Here is a 19901-nt window from a genome sequence, read left to right as displayed (position 1 = left end):
AAGTGCAGGTCAAAGTGACATGCAGGAGACCATTTATCTTTATCTTCTCCTTCTCAGGACAAGTCATTAGTGGCATGTCACTCCTTCTTCCTGTCTCACTGTCTTTGTGCGCTAGCATTAGTCCAAATCACAGTTATTTGCATTTGGACTTTTCCACCAGGTGCATTTAAGGCTTCCACCTTCTGGTTCTCTACTGCCTACCTTCACTTCATATAAGGTAACTTCCCCCCACCTACCTCTATATTGCTATCTACAATAAGTACTGTTTAAATTTGTCATCATCATCATCATCACTAGAGCTGAACGATATTTCAATTCATTGTCTGAAACTGGTAAGAAGTTCAGACCGCGATACCGGTTTCAGACTTTTGGGGCTGGCAGTACATCACGGCTCCATGGTTGCCACCAGCACAGTGTGTTTCACTTCCGCCTACCTTCCTGCACTGTGCTGGCGGCGGCCATGGAGCAGTGATGTGTTGCCAGCTCAAATTGCCTGCTCACCCGTCTGCCTGCCTGCACATTAGCAGGCTGCCTTTATCCTCCTGGTCGGTTGCTCCTCCTGAATGAATTTACTGCCACATGCTATGGTGGTACCTTCACAACCTTTGATGCAATAAGATTAAGAATGCCCACTCACCACCAGTATTGCATACTGAAAGAGAACCAAATATAACAAAGCAAGTATCTACAAAACAACTACAAGTTTAATCACTGTAATATGACTTGTCCTTTTGTAATATATATTGTTTAAGGGTGCTGCTGCATCTAAAATCACTATTTTACCACAGCCCTGCCTACTCTGGACAGGAAACTCTGTCTACCCTGCAGAAGTACAAATGATCGTTTTGGAATATGGATCTGGTAAAGACAGATCAACCTGTTGAAATCTGAGGGTTTTTTATTTTCAAGAGTTCAATGTTAATAAACTATTTTAAGAAGGTTTCCTTAAGGCTTAAAGTGGCATACACTATTATTATCAAAACCATTTATACGGACAAATTAACCACAAAAAGAATATATAAGCTTAAAAAATTAAATAGAAAGCCATGGTATTTTATGTGGTATGGTAAATCCACTGGTGTGGTGACAGTAGGTAAAGGTAAAGGGATCTCTGACCATTAGGTCCAGTTGTGTCTGACTATTGGGTTGCGGCGCTCATCTCGCGTTAATGGCCGAGGGAGCGGGCGTACAGCTTCCGGGTCATGTGGCCAGCATAACTAAGCCGCTTCTGGCGAAGCAGAGCAGCGCACGGAAACGCCGTTTACCTTCCCACCGGAGCAGTACCTATTTATCTATTTGCACTTTTGATGTGCTTTTGAACTGCTAGGTGGGCAGGAGCTGGGACCGGGCAACGGGAGCTCACCCCATCGCACGGATTCGAACCCCTGACCTTCTGATCAGCAAGCCCTAGGCTCTGTGGTTTAACCCACAACGCCACCCGTGTCCCGTGGTGACGGTAGAAGGGCACTTAAATCTGCTTTCCTAGATTAGTTTTTGTTGTAGCTAGGAAGGGGGGGATTACCCTAATATTTTTCATTGACTAACAAGGCAGGGGGAAAAAATCAATAGATTTCTTCGGTATGTTTTGCCCCTGCATATTTCATAAGTCTTTGTAACGTAAAACTTAGTTTACTATAAACACTGTAAACATCAGCAAAAGTACTGTGTAAGTTATAATTTCCTAGGAGGACTATGTTATAGGCATGTTTCTGGGTCAATTCTGCAACAAAAACTACACTCAGGGTAGGATTTTGTCCCAGCCTGACTGCTGAAAGTATCCTAAACACTGCTTTAAAACTATTTTTAAGAAGACAGGAACAAGCTTTCAGAGTTCCATATACAATTTCATTCTGTTCATAGATTGTATTTTGCTTGAGCTTAGATAAACCTTTATTCCTTTCATTGAGATTGCATCACTTTTGTTTTAATTTGTTATTTTACTGAACAGAGATATAAAAGGGCTAAGTCTTATAGACTGAAAAGCCATAGTACAGTGGTACCTCGGGTTAAGAACTTAATTCGTTCTGGAGGTCCGTTCTTAACTTGAAACTGTTCTTAACCTGAGGTACCACTTTAGCTAATGGGGCCTCCTGCTGCTGCAGCGCCGCTGCTGCAGCACAATTTCTGTTCTCATCCTGAAGCAAAGTTCTTAACCCAAGATACTATTTCTGGTTAGCGGAGTCTGTAACCTGAAGCGTCTGTAACCTGAAGTGTCTGTAACAGGTACCACTGTAATGTTTTCTTTTTCAATGCAAACAATGAGTTTGTGAATCTGCATTGCTTTGGTAATATTCTGCAAAAATAGTATCTATTTTTGTTGAAGGCGGCTTTGTTAGGCAATAAATAGAAAGACAAGAATGAAGAATTTAAAAACACCTCACCATACGCTGGCCTCCTACACTAAGGGATTATGAGGATAAAGCCAACTCACAACAGGAAAGAAGCAGCTTAACACAGTTGTATGCAAAACACATTTTTCCTGCCTTTTCATCAGTTCACATTTTAGAGCTATCACTGTTAAAAGCAACTCACAGGCATGGCAAAATAATAATAAAATGAAGTCCTCTCTATTGAATCTTGCCAGCCCTACAAACTCACTAGTCTTGTGTCTTTTCAAATAAATCCACAAATCTATTAGACTGCCTTAACCACATACCTATGTTGCTTACTTGGGAGTAAGCCTCCCACTGAGCTTTTTTTTAAAAAAAAAAAAAAAAAACTTCCCTTCATGATCTCCTGGAGGCATTTTTACTGGCTATCGCAAGCCATATGAATGGCTACTTACAAGTCCGCCTAAAGAAAAATATAATACGAGAGATTAACTTCATGAAAAAGGGAAGGCACAACAATGTTTAAAGATCAGTATGCAGATCCTGAATGGAACAGCACTGGCAGGCTGGATACAGACGTAGGCACCTGTGTTTATCACTTAGGCATTGAAATGCCTGCTGTAAAACGACTGCTAGGAAATAGAGGTTTCCCCAAAAGCTTGTTGGAGGTCCCAGCACAAAATTATCAGTAAGGACAAATAAGGTTCCTTGAATGGCCACTTCTCCAGCATGGATACTGTCTCCTGACATGACATACAGATGGAAAGGAAAGATTGAAATGATCCTAGAGGTCACTCTCTTGGCATGCCTGAGGCAAGAGTAGGGTGACACCCAAACATACTGAGAGTTCCCTCTCTAAAAGTGTTATATAATCGAAGTGTTTATGGAAAACAAAGACTCTCCTGAGCTGACTAATTCATGTGGAGAGAAAGTTGGAAACCATAGCTGTGAAGAATTTTCTCCTTCATACCTTTCAAAGAACTTAAACTGCTGAAATGCCTTTTGTCTTCAAAACTAAGTTCATTCAAGGTCCTCAAAATTTCAGGGCATTCTTTTTAAAAAGGCTAACTCCACCCTTTTCCTTTCTTTTGAGAACAAAGCTTTTGCTGCAATTTATCTGACGTTGCAAAAAAAATGAAAACCCTAGATTAAAATTTCCACATTGTCGTTTCAGGGAAGGGTCATAGAAAGCTGTGATCCCGCCCCCCCCTCCCAAAAAAGTGGTAGTGATTTTCTGACATTGAACAGAGATGGGAAAGAGGCAGAGGTGGAAGAGTATTATTTTGGAGCAAACATTATCACAAAGGTAATGGCTTAGTCAAAGACTTGGGTGACATCCAATGATGGCTTCTCACCTATGAACTACTTGTGCAATGGGGCTTTCTGTTTCTCTTTTCTCCCAACCCTCCCAACTTTGGAGTCACATGGGGGGGGAGTCAGGAAATGAGGAAGCACTGCTGCACAAGCAGATGCCTGCTTGTGTTATATTGGGTCTCACCCTTTAACTTTTCCTAAGGATGCCCTGCTTCCTCTGCAAGGCACAAGGCCACCACCTTGCTAAACAGGAACATAGGAAGCTCTCTTATACAAAGACCACTGTTTCATCTAGCATCTCAAGCAGGGAGTCTATCCCAGTCCAACCTGGAGATACCAGAGATTGAACATGGGAACTTCTGTGTGCAAGGTACCATATTTTTCGCTCTATAGGGCACACCGGACCATAGGGCGCAACTCCTTTTTAGAGGAGGAAACGAAAAAATATTTTTTTCTGGTTTTCCTCCTCTAAAAGCCCTGTTGTTTTTTTAGGATCAGCTCAAATTTGTGCAGCTTTTTTTTGCAAAGGAAAAAGCCCTGTTTTTTGAGGATCAGCTCAAAGTTTTGCAGCTTTTTTGCAAAGGGAAAAGCCCTGGTTTTTTAAGGATCAGCTCAGATTTTTGCAGCTTTTTTTGCAAAGAGGGAAAAGCAAAGCTTATTTTGCAAAGGGGGGAAAGCAAAGAGGAAAAGCCCCGTTTTTATGGGGTTCAACTCACATTTCTACAGCTTCTTAAGGAAAGGGAGCCGTTTCTACAGTTTCCATACAGATAATCTAATCAGCCAATGACATGTTGCTGGGGAAACAAACAACCTCCCCCTGCAGCACATTCAACAATGGAGGCCTGGGGAAGGGGGCGGGCTGAAAGGGAGCCAGGGACTCTTATCTCTCTCCCGATCTCTTGCTGATCAGCTGCTGAGCAGGGTCCTTTCAACACCCCCTTTTCTCTTTGTAAAATAAAAAGCACATCTGTTTTGGCCCCTGGCCAATTCAGCTCCAGGGACCACCATTTGCTCCATAAGATGCATAGATATTTCCCCTTACTTTTCAGGAGGAAAAAAGTGCATCTTATGGAGCGAAAAATACGGTACATTGTCTACCACCGGGTTACAATACTTCCTATAGATCTAAACCCAGATCTAAGCAGGTCTGGGTCTAGTTAATACAAGAATGGATGGATGATTGCCGGGGAACCACATGTACAATGGCTTATGTTCCATTACAGCAGAAAGGAAGTATGTTAACGTAAGAAAAAATAATAAAATAAATGCTACAACATTCTTTTGACTTCAGTGATTTTTCAACACTAGATGTGGAAGTAAGCCTCAAACATAGTTGAATATATGTTTAAAATTACAGGTAGGTAGCCGTGTTGGTCTGCCATATGTTTAAAAGAACACAAAAGATACCTTGCTAGTGCATTTGAAAATGAAACATGTTCCATTTCGTGCATGCATTCTCATTAACAACAATGTGGGGAAGAAACTTGAGATAGACTGGAGTAGGAAAAGGTGGCCTTACATAATCACACAGACTTGCGACATTAGGACCAGGGACAATTAGTTTTGCCTTTTTCAACTAACCAATATTCAGCCACCTCAAGCATTTGCTTTCTTGTGTTTGGCATTTGTTTTTTATTAACTCAATCACAATGCTAGGTAATGAGAATTTTTAAAAGATGGAAAGCAAACAGGCCCGTCTTAGAGGGATCGGCCGCCCTGGCGCAGTGATCCCTCGGCGCCCCCAGCCTGCCGCCTCTCCACCCGCCTCCCTCCCGCGCTGGCCGCCCCTCGGGAGGGGGGGTGGGCGAGCGGGGGATGAGGGGCAAGGCGTTGGAGCAGGCGCTCGCGCGCCGGCGGGCGGAGGATGAGGGGCGGGCAGATGGGCGCTTGCGCACCGGCGGGCGGGCGGGCTGCAAGCCGACCGCCCTCGCCACCCAGAGCCCCAGCTGGAGGGCTGGAAGGTCGCGCAAAGCCCCGCGCTGCTTCAGCGCTCCAGCTGGGGCTCCGGGAGGCGAGGGCGGGCGGCTTACAGCCTGCCCGCCGGCGCACGAGTGCCCGCCTGCCCGTGGGGGCGGGGGCGGGTTGGGGAGAGGGAGCCCGGTATGCCGGCGGGCTCGCGGGGGCGCCCCTGGGGTGCCCGGCGCTCTGGCGCGCCGCGCCACCGGCCTCTATGGATGAGACGGCTCTGAAAGCAAATTCAGCTTAGTCTCTGGCCACCTTCAGCTCCTACCACCTCCAAGTATGGCAGCCATTGTGGTGCAGGCTAGAGTGTTGAGCTAGCTAGCACCAGGGAGACTGGAGCTCAAACACCTGCTCAGTCAGAGCTCACTGGGTGATCTTATTTTTATTTATTTATTTAAATATTTTAAAACCACACCTTCGTATAAAATATCACAAGGCAGTATATAGCCTAAAAACACAATACTACAATATATAAAAGAAGAACGTCAAACACATCAGTAAAAGCTGGTTGGCAAAAAAATAAATTAAAAAATCTCAGTATATTTTACTTAAAATATTGGACCTGTCTCTAACTTAACCTACCTCATAAGGTGGTTGTGAGTATAAAAGGAGAGAGTAAAGAACCATGCATGCTACTTTATGCTCCTAGAGGAAAAGCAATAAAATACTTTTCCTTAGAGGAAAAGTAATAAAATAAAATATGGAAGCCCACCCAAGTAATGGAGAATTCATGCTCTGAAAGATTTCATTAAAAAAAACACCTGATGAATTTTTAAAATAAAGTCAAAATACAAACAACATTGAACATACTGATACAAAAGGGAAGAAAAGGAAAACTACAATGGTTAAGAAGGAAAAAAATGGAAAATAATATCCTACATTAATTCATGTGATGCATCTTTTATAATCACAATCCAAGGCATCGAGAAATAATTTTATTTCTAATGGTAGTTAACTACCGCAGGAGAGGTCAGAAAGCTTTCGCTATTGCTATTAATGCTTATTTTGGTGCTTCCTAATGGACATCAGAATACTACCGTACTTACAGTGAAATCATATGTATATCTACTCTGAAATATTTCCCATTGTTTTCAATATTTTTACTCTTAGGAAAGTATAGGCCAGATTGTAAATAAATGCAAGACATTTCTTTGTTTTGATATGAAACGTTTGTGTTTTTATGGAAGGAGGTTGGTTTTGGGGAGGGGGTAGTTAAAGTGCATGGCCTAAGCAGTCTCTCAGCCGCAGGATTTCCTGAGGTTTTGTTCTTTACCATACAGTCACATAATAGACTGTATGCAACTTCCTATTGCAAACCAAAGGGAGTTGACTAAGTTCAGAAATATTACATGACAAAAGCTTTGTATATCCTGATGACAGCATGAACAGTTCACACCTGGTACACGCTCAACAGCACTTTTAAAAGATTCAGTTTAGCTCTCTTTTATAACGCCACTCCATCAGTAAACAGCAACTGCCTTCCAAATATTGCTATTCAACAAACTTTTACAACATTGGAAGGGACTTCAATTTGTTTTGCGGTCTTAGCCATGTTACCACTGTACAGTTTAATTTTAAGGAGATTCTTGACATTGCTGATGTGTTTTAGAGATTTTGAGCTTTCAGGATAAGGTAACCTATTAACTTGCAAGCACTACAAAGTGTATTAGACAACAAACCATAATAAATATTCAGAGGCAAAAATGTAGGGCATGATCCACTCGGGTGACTCTTTTTGCTCTTTCCCCTATTCTGCATACATTGCAGCATTCTTTTCCTATGAATCCAGCCATCCCTTTCTTTTTCCAGGCACCAACCCATAAGTTTTATTTTACTCTAGAGCAGAAATAACTTTCAAGCTAGGGCCTGGGGTCCAGAGGGATGACTGGATACATCTATGGCGAGCACAAAGGAGTCTTGTTTAAGAGGAACGGGAAGCACAATGGAAACTAAATAAAAAGCAGTAACAAGAAATAACAGGTCTACATAGCTTTAATCATTCAGGTAGACAGTGGCCCAAATCTAAACCATTAAATGACATTACATATACAAAATAAATTAAACAGTACTGACTTGCATATTGGTGCAATAACATCAAAATTAATTATTTGTTACTTGGTGAAGTTCTTGTTACAGTCTGATGAAAATATTTCTTACTAGTACATGTATTCAGTTTTACCAATAGAAGTTGGTTGAATAAAGCCATTATATTATTAAAGTGTCTCTCCTCTGTGATGAAAACAGCAACAACTCTCCAACCTTAATTAAGATCAAATGAAGTAATTAAAATACTGCTGAGGCCCAGATCCCCAACTCTCAGGTGTTTAATTACTGAACCCCTCTTCCATTTATCTAACTTAAAATTCAACGTAAACAAAATTAAAATTTGTTTTCTGAGAGGCAAGTATGTATTACACCACAATAGTAAAAGAGAATGCAGTCAAGATGCTCAAACCTTCTTATTAAGAGGGAAATTGCTATGTACCTGGACTGGTGAATGTATGTTACCTATGGAGGAAATATGTGCTTTTTAATAATAAAGCCTGAGGGACATTCCTTATAAATATCCGAAAGCTGCTCTGCAATTTCATGTGTCTCAAGTCAAGGGCTAACCCAGTTTTTCAGTGCTGTAGGAAAATTAAAATACACACAACACACACATTCACGGCATCATGCCATGCCATTATGCTGAGCAGCACCACAGCCCACTGGGTAATAAAGAGTATACTGAGATATTTTCATTTTTAATTTCAGTAACTATGCTATTACACCACTGCAGTCCACATTAGTTAATCTGAACTAAATGCTAGCTCTGGATTCCTGGGTACAATCATTAACATAAATTACCGTAGAATCACGACCTTTCACTGAAAAAAGGAGAGGGATCCAGAAGAGCTGACAGCAGCTCCCTCCGCAAAATATTTACATAGCTAAGGCAAGCACTCCTGGAATTTTGGCATACCAGATTATTGTGATTATCCATTTTGCCTGTATTGTTAAGATGCCCCTGCTCACATCCTGGAGAAAGGTCCCTTCCAACACCTTGCATGCAGTGCAACTCTTTGCAATATTCGCACTCTAGGACTGGGCCAGTCATTCTGTTTGAATCTACACCTGACTTGTCCAACAAAGTGACACTGGGGGGGGTGCTGTTATGTGAGAGAGGTAATATGATGGTGTAAAGGGGGAAATTCAATTTGGAAGACTGGAGAACAGAAAGAAAAAAGGAGGAAAAGAGGGCAGAATTCTCTTACCAAGAAAAATAAGTGAGAAGGCAGAGAAACAGAAAAGAAGGGAAGGGTATAGGTGTGAAAGGGAGAGGGGATTATGGGGACATTTAAAATATGTGGCATGGTAGGAACAGTTCATGTAACCTGACTGAACTGTACATATTACTGGAAGTCACTAAAAAGTGAATTAATTAATGATGATTTATTGTCATCTTATGCTAACATAAAAGTTGCCCTGCAGGATGCACTGAAGGACCATCTAATCCATCATTCAGCCTCTGACAGATGGTTCTGAGAGGCTCACAAGCTGCACATGATGGCGATCCCCAATTATTTTTCAGCAAATTAATCTTGCGGCAAACTTATGCATACACAGTGTTCCTGATACAGAAATAAAAGTGGCCACATAACTGTAATCTTAGACTTAAATCTGAACTATTCTTTCACTAGTCAAATGTATTTTCCAAACTGGAGGGGAGTGAAAATGAAACACATTTCCTATGATGATCTAAAGCGTTTAGACAGATTATGAAATTCTCCAGAAACTTCTATTTGAAAAAGCATTTTCTATAAACTCTTCCTAAGCACACCAAAATCACAAAAAGAAAACAAAAGTATACCCTGTGTTAGATTCTACAGTACAAGAATATTAATATCATTCCAATTAGGACCAAACAGAATAGCATGCTTAGTCAAATGCATTGCAGGGGATAGAGGAAAAAGCACAGCTGTTCCAAGTCTGTTAAGAATCCTCGTCTTTCAGCAGAGCCAAATGCAAGCCAAACTGGGTAAAAATACTTGGATTTCTGAACAACTACCCTGTGGCATTTTCAGTTTGAAATGTTAAAATCCAGATTTCTGGGTGTGTTAAGAACTATTTTAGGCAATTGCCCAGCAGCTACAGAGGCCATTCATGAAACAGGCACTCATATATAAATATGGAAGCAGTATACACCACTCTTGCAGTCTAAGGTGGAATAGCCGTGCAGTTAAAGTAAAAACCCATTAATTACTGTCAATTGCATACACATAATCAAATAGATGGTCAAAAGTATCCAACAGTTCCATGCATTTCTCACTATAGTTAAAAGTTACAAATAAATATGGGTGGGAAGCTACAGCATGAGAACACTCCAGAAACATGTACTTAAAGGCCTGTCTCTCCCCATATGAACTGACCTGGACCCTGCAATCATAATCTGAAGCCCTTCTTTATTTGCTCCATCTGTGAGAGTTCTGGAGGATGGCAAGACAAGAACAGGGCTTTCCAGCAGTGGCTCATTTGTGGAATGCTCTCCCCATGGAGGCTTGCCTGGTGCCTTCATTATGTATCTTTAGGCACAAGGCAAAGTGCCCTCCTCTCCCAGGCCTTATGCTAACTGAACAATTGATGGCCTTTTAATTTTTTTTGGGGGGGGGGTAATTTTTTTGTTACTATGCTTTTGTGTTTTTATATTGCAAACTGCCTCGTGATCCTTGTATGAAGGGCAGAGTTTGGCTAAACTGCGGGAGGCAGTGGAGGATAAGGGTGCCTGGCGTGCTCTGGTCCATGGGGTCACGAAGAGTCGGACATGACTGAACGAATGAACAACAACAACAACAACAACAACAATAATCCAAGTCATGCCACTAGAAGTCAGTTTTTTCTTCAAAGAAGAAATGCCTTTGGTTATAACAATTATAATGAATGAATCACTATTCATTCATTCAGGTTATGCATCATTTCCATTGTCGAAGAACTCTAAGAAATACCTAAATTTGGAATGAAACACTTGAAAACTTTCAAAAATCATTTACTTTTAGATATCCTAAATATGAAAAGGAAAGAAAAGAGGGAGGGAAAGATGCTAGTGATTTAAAGTCGTAACATTAATTTGTGTTGGTGTACCAGGAAATGAGGCTCAGTAAACATGCATGCCAAAAGAGGTTATGTGAACCAGCAATCGCATGGCTTCTCAAGTGGCATGAGATTTTATCAGCAATACACCTGAAAGAGTCAATAATGGGTGTTTCTGAGCAAACGCTCCCAGATTCAGCATTGTGCTTAGTCATATATCCTATACTCGGGAAAAAATATTCATTAATATGAACCTTACAATAGGCACTCACAGATTTCCTGTTAAGCTTATTCTATTCAGCAGCATTTGTATAACTGTTAGGCTCCCAGATAAAGTAATGTACAGTATCTCTTGCTTCACAGAATGTCCTTTCCAATCTTAATTATTTTTTTCTTCCTTCCCCTCTCCCCTCCCCCAATTTTAGTGCTTCTTTCTCCACTGGTATAGGCAGAATAGTCCAATGGTGAAGAGAATGGGGAAGCTGCTTTTGTTACATATTAGCTCAAAGTCCAACAGTCACAAATTTTACAGAAGCATGGGATTAAAATGGTTATTCTGTATCAGCCTTGCTTTTTTACAGATAGGAAAAAAAATAGAAATTGGGGAGCGGGAAGGGTGTAACTAGCTGTCATCTCAAAAATATTTGCTATACAGTATATCACAGGTCCGCCAAAGTAGGTAAGTGACTTCATTTGATAACGAATCACCCAAGTAATAAAGCAACTGCGAGACTATGCAACAGTACAGTATATGTAAGTTATATCCAAAAGATCAGGAAAAGTAGGCACTGGTGTAACTTTTGCCCTCAAACTCCCTACTTATGGCACAGTAATTTGCTATATTTGTGTGTTTTCAGAGTTTAAGTTTTGGAAGAACAGTTTTATGATATCCAGAGCTTTGGTTGTTCTCAACTGAAGGATGGAGATTCTATGTAGATTCTAGATGTTTCTTCTACCTTATAACAGCACCAATACATTTTAGTTTAGCAGGGCAAAACACCCCCCTCTCCACCTCCACCCCAAGTCCTAACTTCCATGGTTGTCATGAAAAGTAATATTTGAAAAGTACATTGTTTTGTTATGAGTTTAATTAATAAACTTAAAAACAAACTCATGGCTCTTGTAGACAAAATACTGGATTAATTCTTAAAGCTTCAAATATGCTTAGGCCCTATTTGGTTCATTAATCATGTCATAAGACTTGCAACATAGCTTCTAAAATAGTTCAGATCTCTCTATTTTTATGTTTTTCTAACCAAAAGCATACCAAGTATCTCAGGATGGAATAGGAGGAATTCCTAAAATACTTGTAGATGCAGCATTAAATATTTCTCTCCTGTTCCCATTTATTAATTTAGCTTCAATCCTCTGAAATTAAAATAATCAAACTTCAGCCGTCAGGCCAAACTATACATATGTTAAACACACTTCTTTTTAAAGCGTCTTTAAAGGTGGCCACTTTTAGTCTGAAAGTTTAAAAAAAAAAACTGCACAAGGACCTAATCAAGGATCCTGCACTTGTTTCACATCTCCTTGCCAGCCATTATTTACATCCAAATATGGTACAGTAGCACCTCTGGAGAAGACTCCCTGGAAAAGACCCTGATGTTGGGAAAGATGGAGGGCACAAGGAGAAGGGGACGACAGAGGATGAGATGGTTGGACAGTGTTCTCGAAGCTACTAACATGAGTTTGGCCAAACTGCGGGAGGCAGTGAAGGATAGGCGTGCCTGGCGTGCTCTAGTCCATGGGGTCACGAAGAGTCGGACATGACTGAACGACTGAACAACAACAAGCACCTCTGGGGGCAAAAAGTAGCCAGGGGAGCTTTTTGTCAGGAAGTGGAGGAGAGGAGTACAGAATGGATCAGGGCCAATGCAGCTGCTTTTCCTTCAAAATAAGAGTACCCAGATTAAGCACACATTTAATGTCATAAATGTGTCAAAGTGTCTCATAAAAAGGGCATGTTGAACCTACCACCCTCCATCTTGAAGTGTGCAAGTCCAAGGCTTGCAAAGTCAGCAAGCAGATGTAAGCCCCAAGAGCTTTACAGCAATAGCTCCTAGGCTTAAGTTCAAGGCAAGGAATCCTGTGGGTGACCTGAGCACCCTGCATGCCCCAATCTGAGAGCAGTGCCCAGCAAGATGAGGCATAACTTCTTCTGTCTGGGAATACTTTCTCGCAACTTTCCTCATCCTGGATACAATCATTGTCAAGGGATGAGACTCCCCAGGAGGTGAAATTCCCACCACCAGAGATGCAGGCGGCTCTGCCCTAAACCCAGGGTTGCTATAGGATAGTGGCTTTCCACCTGGCTGTTCCCATCCCCATAGCTCCTCCAAAAGCTTCCTTTCCTCCCTGGGGCTTTTGGCTTGGCCCTCTACACCTCTGAGCTAGAGACTGCCAGACTCCCCAACCTGCTGCTCCCATCCAACCTGTTTGTGTAGGCCACTCTTCCTGCCCCCTTTCCTCTTTGTCTTCTCCAGTCCTACTCTCCATGCTCCCTTTCTGCTGCCTTCCTGGTTTCTTCGGGCCATTTAATGGTTCCCAGTGCATTGAAGCCACATCCCTATAGTGACCCTTGACAGCACGCACTTTTTACAAATCTAGAGCTCACCTCAGATAGCTCAAACCATAGTTGGCTTGCAGTGAATACAACATTTAGGTTGAATTTCTAAGTTCTTTTCAATTAAGAACTATGTATGTGAGAGTGTGTGTGAGTACAGTCTCAAGTATATGCCAGCAGTTTCACAGTGGAACAGCAGGTGTGTCTTTTGGAGACCAAAGCAGAATTCCTACATTAACAAATGGTCCTACATTTATCATAGGCTCTCCAAAGCAGTCACAATAAAACTAGTCAGTACTTAGCAAACCGTACAGAAGCAGATCAAAAATAGATGTTGTAGACAAGGCCAAATAATACGGGGGGGGGGGACTGGAGAGAGAGACATGTCAGGAAGTTAGTGCTGTAGCATTCCTAATTGTAGGTTTGCTCTGCATGTTGTTCTCACTTAAAATTGTAACTTCAGCCTGACAGTGTGAGCCCACAAATGGGATACTCCCATGCTCTCCTCCCATCAATTACATTTCATGTTTAAATATTTAATGTCAAATATATTAATTCAGTGATTAGATAGACTACTATAAATGAACTCAGCCTCAGATACAAGATTATAGTCAAGCACATGTATATTGCTTATCTCATCCTCCAGTTCCAACTCTGAAAAAATATATATGTAAATTTCTGATATATATCCAGTGTATATATCCTTTGCTTTCAATGAGAATTTTCTAAACAAAATCGAAAATTCTTTCTAGTAGCACCTTAGAGACCAACTGAGTTTGTTCCTGGTATGAGCTTTCGTGTGCATGCACACTTCTTCAGATAGAAGTGTGCATGCAGGTATCTGAAGAAGTGTGCATGCACACGAAAGCTCATACCAGGAACAAACTCAGTTGGTCTCTAAAGTGCTACTAGAAAGAATTTTCGATTTTGTTTTGACTATGGCAGACCAACACGGCTACCCACCTGTAATGAGAATTTTCTATTTAACTTTAATGTACTTAGGTCTTCACTTTGCTGTGCTTAAGTCAAAACATCAAAATGTAATTACCAAGTTATAGTAGTCAAACACTAGTAGCATATAATACAGCCTCTGATAAATACAAGACTAGCATTAAATGTCAAATCTCTCTTTAAAAAAAGATGAGTTGCTTGCTCTATTTTTTTAACATTTCCAGATTAGCTATCAACTGCATGGAATTGGAAGTTCAAGTACAGTACTTTTAATAGTAAGGTGGTCTCAAAAACATTCATTTCTGCATTTATTATGCAAAGCCTGGGAAAGAAGTAACATTCACCACCCCCTGCCACATGCATGTGTAGAAAACACTTCCACATATACATACTGGGTGAAGGACATTCGCCTCCCCCATAGCCCTTCATGCTGCTCCAGGAACATCTTGGGTAGAAGCCTTTTGGAGGAGGGATACATGTGACTGCTTTATGGAAGGGGGTCCTTAAAAGTCTCGATGTGCAAGTAGAGGTACTCAGGCTGCTCAAGACTGCAGCCATAATATTTTACTTCCCACTAATAGAAAAGGGGAAAATTCCAAATAGAAACATTTTATATAGATTCCCCCATATCATGGAATATGCCACCTTTGGTGGAATAGAACCATCAGCACTTTTCTAACACTGGAAGTATATCAATGACCAGATCAATAATTCTGAATTACTTATAAAATAACATAACTATAATATAGTAGAGTCCAAAATATGAAGTTGTGTTTTTTCTCATTGGTATAAAAGACTGTAAATCATTAATAATGCTAATTATTGTGGTGGTTGTCTATACACATATTTCCAACAGGAGTAGCTGAGTTTTAACCGTGATTTCCATACAAGTCACAGTTCGTCACCTGACTTATTCTTGCCACATTATTAGGTGCTTATGATATATATTTATCTCATTTATTAATTTAAGGTAAAGAGGCAGAATTATCCATGGCATGCTGAACATGTCATCTCTGAAAACCCCTGCAGGCTGTGATGACATTGGTACTTCAGTTTTGGTTTGACGCTATAAAATTGAGTTATTGCCATCTTAACGCATAAGGCTGTACAAGTGAGAGTCTAGGTTGTGCAACAATGGGCATACATTAAAAGTGGTGTCATAATGATGAGCTATTGCAGACTAAGGTGTGAACCAAGATCCTTCAGATCTCACATATTCTATGAACTCAGAAGGTGGCCTCAGGCAAGCCACTCCCTTTCAACCTCAGTTACCATTGGCAATATAGAGATAATACTACCAACTCATGTTATGTGGTTATCATAAGCATAGCTAAGATAAAGTACATTAAGCATTTTGAACATGCTACAGCACTATATAAACACCATTATAATCATTTTAATAGCTTAAATTACTCTATATGATTTGCATGTGACTTACTAAGAAATTAAAATAGTATTAGGACTGCAGCCTTAAAAGTTTCCTACTTGTAGCTTTCATTCCAACCCTAGAAATAATGCTGATATCTTCCTTTAAGGGGGAATTTTTTTAAAAAAAATTAACCGATACCACACTTTTCGCATTTATTTCACTGCTGTATTACTTCTTCTAATCCTCTGCATCCTTGTCCTAAGTTACCTCTTCAAGGGTCACCAGCGACAACGGATGCTGTTATACAAAAGGAGGACAACATGCTTTGCATTCTCAAATCTTTCCAGCTGGCAGGCTCCAGTTGCTACAAGGAAAGGATCTCCTTATTCTGTCACTTAAATGTAACTAGGGTTCAGTGGATACTAAAATTGTTCATGTATACATGGAGTACACTCAAATAAACAAAGTGGCTCAATACCAACATTGTTATGTATTTCCAGGATTTATAAAGATTGGTCCTCAAGGATTACAAAATAGTAAGTTATGAATGAATGAAGGTGTTCTGTAAGGATATTTTTATATCCAGAGTATTTTTAAAATACTTTTTTAAAAAATAAAGAAGACATTGTGTGTTTCCATAAACAAAAGCATAGAAGTATATTTAGAGATCAACTTATGTTAAACTAAAAACAGCCTATCCCTGCCATCTTTTTTCCACTACTCCCACCATGATTAATATGTAAAAATTAGCTCTACAATCTTTAGCTAGCAAATTATGCTGATTACAACCCTAACATGAAGTCTTTAAAACAGTAAACTGTACATGATAGTCCTGGCTTTAACTAAATACAAACATGCAACTATAAACCATTCTATACATATTTTACCATTCTGCTGCCACACATTTTCATTCTGACATGCATTTTAAAGGCAAGTCATAAAGAATTTTAGAAGATCACTCAGAACTAAACTCATTTGGTAGCCATCATGAAACCTAAAAGCTGGAAAAACAATAACCACACAACAGTGTAAATAAAATGTGCAACTTATTAACAAAATGTGTTATCCTTTGCATATACATCTTTAAGCACGTTACAAATATGATAGCATTTCCAGGAAAACATTCTTTCCACCTTCAGTTTTGGAAACTATTACAAAGCGGCTACAACAGAAGAAAAGATGGGTCTGCAGAGCCACTCCATTACCTCTGAGAGACCAGTTCCATTAGGCTCCTCCCTCCCTCAACTGTCAATTAGCAACAGCCATTCCATCAGGCTGCAGCAGAAAGATAGGAAGAAGTGTTAATCCAGCTCTGCTGGGAGATCAGTTCCAGCAGGCTCTTTCTGACCCATTTCCATTTAAGCTGGTCATTCTAATAACTTCGCAGCCAAGTTTGCTCCCTCCCCATCCTCAATTCCGTTTGTGTTATGTCTTTTAGATTGTGAGTCTGTGGGCAGGGCTGCCTTGTAATCTTATGCATGCCACAGGGAGCCACTTTCCCCTGAAAACACCAAAAATGTTTTAAATACATAAAATAATCATCCTCCTGATCAAACACAATAAGAGGATTGAACAAAATCCACATCGAGCCCGTGTGAATGACTTCAAAATGATGTTTCCTACTGAACTGCTACAAATATGAGTGAGCTGCTGCAGCCTTCACAAATACTATTCACACCCATCAATGTAACTGCAAATTTAGGTGAAAGCAATGAAAATTCAGGTGCTCAGCATGATTCCTCAAATAATTTTTGTCCCAAAGAACTGTCCCTAAGAAATTAATATAAAAAAGCTGAAGACAGGTCATGAGAGCAAAAGCTATAGCCCTTATTCCTACATTACATTTCCTGTTTCCCATAAGCCCTACAGGAACTGCACTATCCTACAATTTGCCTTTAAATACTCTTTGTTAATATATGTACTTGCTTGCCTGCTCTCTCTCTGTAAATTATATAACCATACATTTCAAACAAACTGAGTATCCGAAATGAATATTTTCCTTCTGTAGTTGAAAAGTTTTATGTGAGAATAAAGTAAATTTAAAGACTACAGAGGCACATGTACAGAAGTATTAAAATCTTCATGATAGTATTTTATCTTTCTACAGTGTACAGTGTAAGTTCCTAATGAGTGTACTAATTTAAAAATCTGAAGTTACTTCGAGAATCATGAAACAATATTCATTTGTCAAAGAGCTCTCACTGAGAGACTGAAAGATGTACGTTCAATGTGATGGAGCCTTACTGTCATAAGTTTATCCTGCTTCACACAGATATTAATCTATTGATTTAAACCTGTTTGGTACAGCATTTTAAAAAACATTTTACATAAGAGAAACTGGCAAACTTCATTTATACAACCAGGTTAACAATTTCAATCTAGTTTTCTTTTTAAAGGCATCTAATCAGGGATATGACCTAATATCAAGCTGCAACTGTTCTAAACTGTGCCAGAAACAATACAGAAATGTCTAGTATTCGAATTGTTTCAATGATGCTTAATCCCAAGTAAATAGGTATAAAACTGCAGTGTTAAGTAACACTTAGGCTACAATCCTTTACCCACAGAGATCAATGAGACTTACCCAAGAATAAACAGTTCAAGTCTGGACTGTTAGTGCCTAAGCTGCCTTAACTATCTGTACACCAAAAATGAAGGAAAAAAGAACAACCTGCTATGCTTATTTTGATTGCAGGGCACACAATGGCTTTCTTTCAGGGATTTTATTATAAAGATCCTGGTTATTTGAAGTACCGTAACTAGCTTAAACCAAACAGGTTTAAAAAGTTTTCTAAAAATGTTTCAGTCATTTTGTACTATTTTGGTCAAACATTTTGAAAAATACATGTTTATCTACAGTATGACTTTGACATTTGAAGGTCATACAATAACTGTTCTCATGTGACTTCATCTCTTGTGCTCTAACTACTGTATATTTAGAAGGAAATAAATAACCAGCCTTGTCATGATGCCAGCATTGTTCAGTCACCAATTATCATTTGACTTTCATTAAAAATCCTGAAGTATTACAATACTGTGTTTAGAATGAGAAAATGCGCATTTGCCTGCCTACCAACTTTACATTTTTACAATGTGTTTTACACAGGTCAGCAGTAGCTGAGGATACTGGTACATCTGACCCTTTTGTACTCCCACTTCCCCAATTTTTGCAGATATTGCAAATATTTCAGGTAAGCAACATACAATTTCACTACCTTTTAGCTAAGCAAACTTATACATATATATATAATAAGTAAGTCATACGGTGTTCCACTGTCACTTATTCTACAGATGTAAACTTCAAATGCAGAGCCTTAAAAGGCCCATCATCAAGACCAGTACTCCCTAGATTTGCACCCGAGATTCCTGATGTAAAATTATGGTTATTCACCAGGTTTGTATTGTAAAATACCAACACAAAATGACTTAGTAACTATAAACTCTAGCTATAAACACATGCAATCTTAAAAAAATAATAATACCAAAATACTAAAAGTAGACAGGAATGTCATGTTTGATCAAACTTACCCCATTCTAGATACTCCAGAATATTCTTCTCTCTCCTCAGGGGTGAATTATTACATTCATCATAAAGGCAGATGAGTATATCCAGCAGCGTTTCCACACTAAAGCATTGCCCATTTGTCTGAGTTGGTCCATCCAAAATAAACTGTTCCAACTGTCTCAAGCGTACCTCTCCAGACATGATTGCTTCAGTTCTTAATGGGCCTCTCCTCAATTATTATTATTGGTTATTTTTGAAAAATCTAACACATCAGAATGTTTCAGTTTCTAAAAAGTGTTTTGAAAAGTCAGTGCTTCTTCAGGGATGGTGTTGAAGGTACAATGCATCTCAAGAATTCCCACTCAAGAGTACTCTGTCTTGGTCAGCTGTTTCCACACACACACACACACACACACACAAGCATATACAATATATACAGGATATTGGAGAAAAATAATTACCCTAAAATCTCTTTTAATACATTTAAAAAGAGAAAATATATATTATACATTTAAATAATATTAAAAAGAAACCCAACCCAAGACTGAATCCACTCTTCTCTCTCATACAGATGCGATTTTATTCTCTCTTTTTTTAAAACGTCTCCTTCATTCAAAATTCAGATCATGCAACGTAATCCCGAAACGAATCCTTACTGCATCATTAAAGTGTAAAACCCCCATCCAATTTGCACCGGCAATTCACTTTTCAAGGAAAGAGCAGCAGAGGGAAAGATCGCTGGAGATGGGGAGAGGGGAGGCCCCCGGCGAAAAACAAAATGCACAGGCTTGGGAAGGTCTAGCGCTGGAGAATATCCGCTGCCGCCTCCGCCTTCGC

General features: G+C 39.8%; 1 protein-coding gene across 1 annotated transcript in view; it reads right to left on the bottom strand.

The window, feature by feature from the left end:
• The window catches only part of CDC42BPA (CDC42 binding protein kinase alpha), a 150449-nt gene extending 130810 nt beyond the window's left edge, over positions 1 to 19639 (bottom strand). Inside the window, 1 exon segment of the mRNA XM_033144641.1 lies at positions 19088 to 19639. Coding sequence (XP_033000532.1) covers positions 19088 to 19265 — 178 coding nt within the window. The 5' untranslated portion in view covers positions 19266 to 19639.
• Between the last annotated feature and the right edge of the window lie 262 nt (positions 19640 to 19901).

The sequence above is a fragment of the Lacerta agilis genome, chromosome 3, assembly GCF_009819535.1.
Source record: "Lacerta agilis isolate rLacAgi1 chromosome 3, rLacAgi1.pri, whole genome shotgun sequence".
Classification (NCBI taxonomy): domain Eukaryota; kingdom Metazoa; phylum Chordata; class Lepidosauria; order Squamata; family Lacertidae; genus Lacerta; species Lacerta agilis.
The sequence above is the reverse complement of the archived record's forward strand: the minus strand, read 5'-3'. Positions and strand labels throughout refer to the sequence as shown.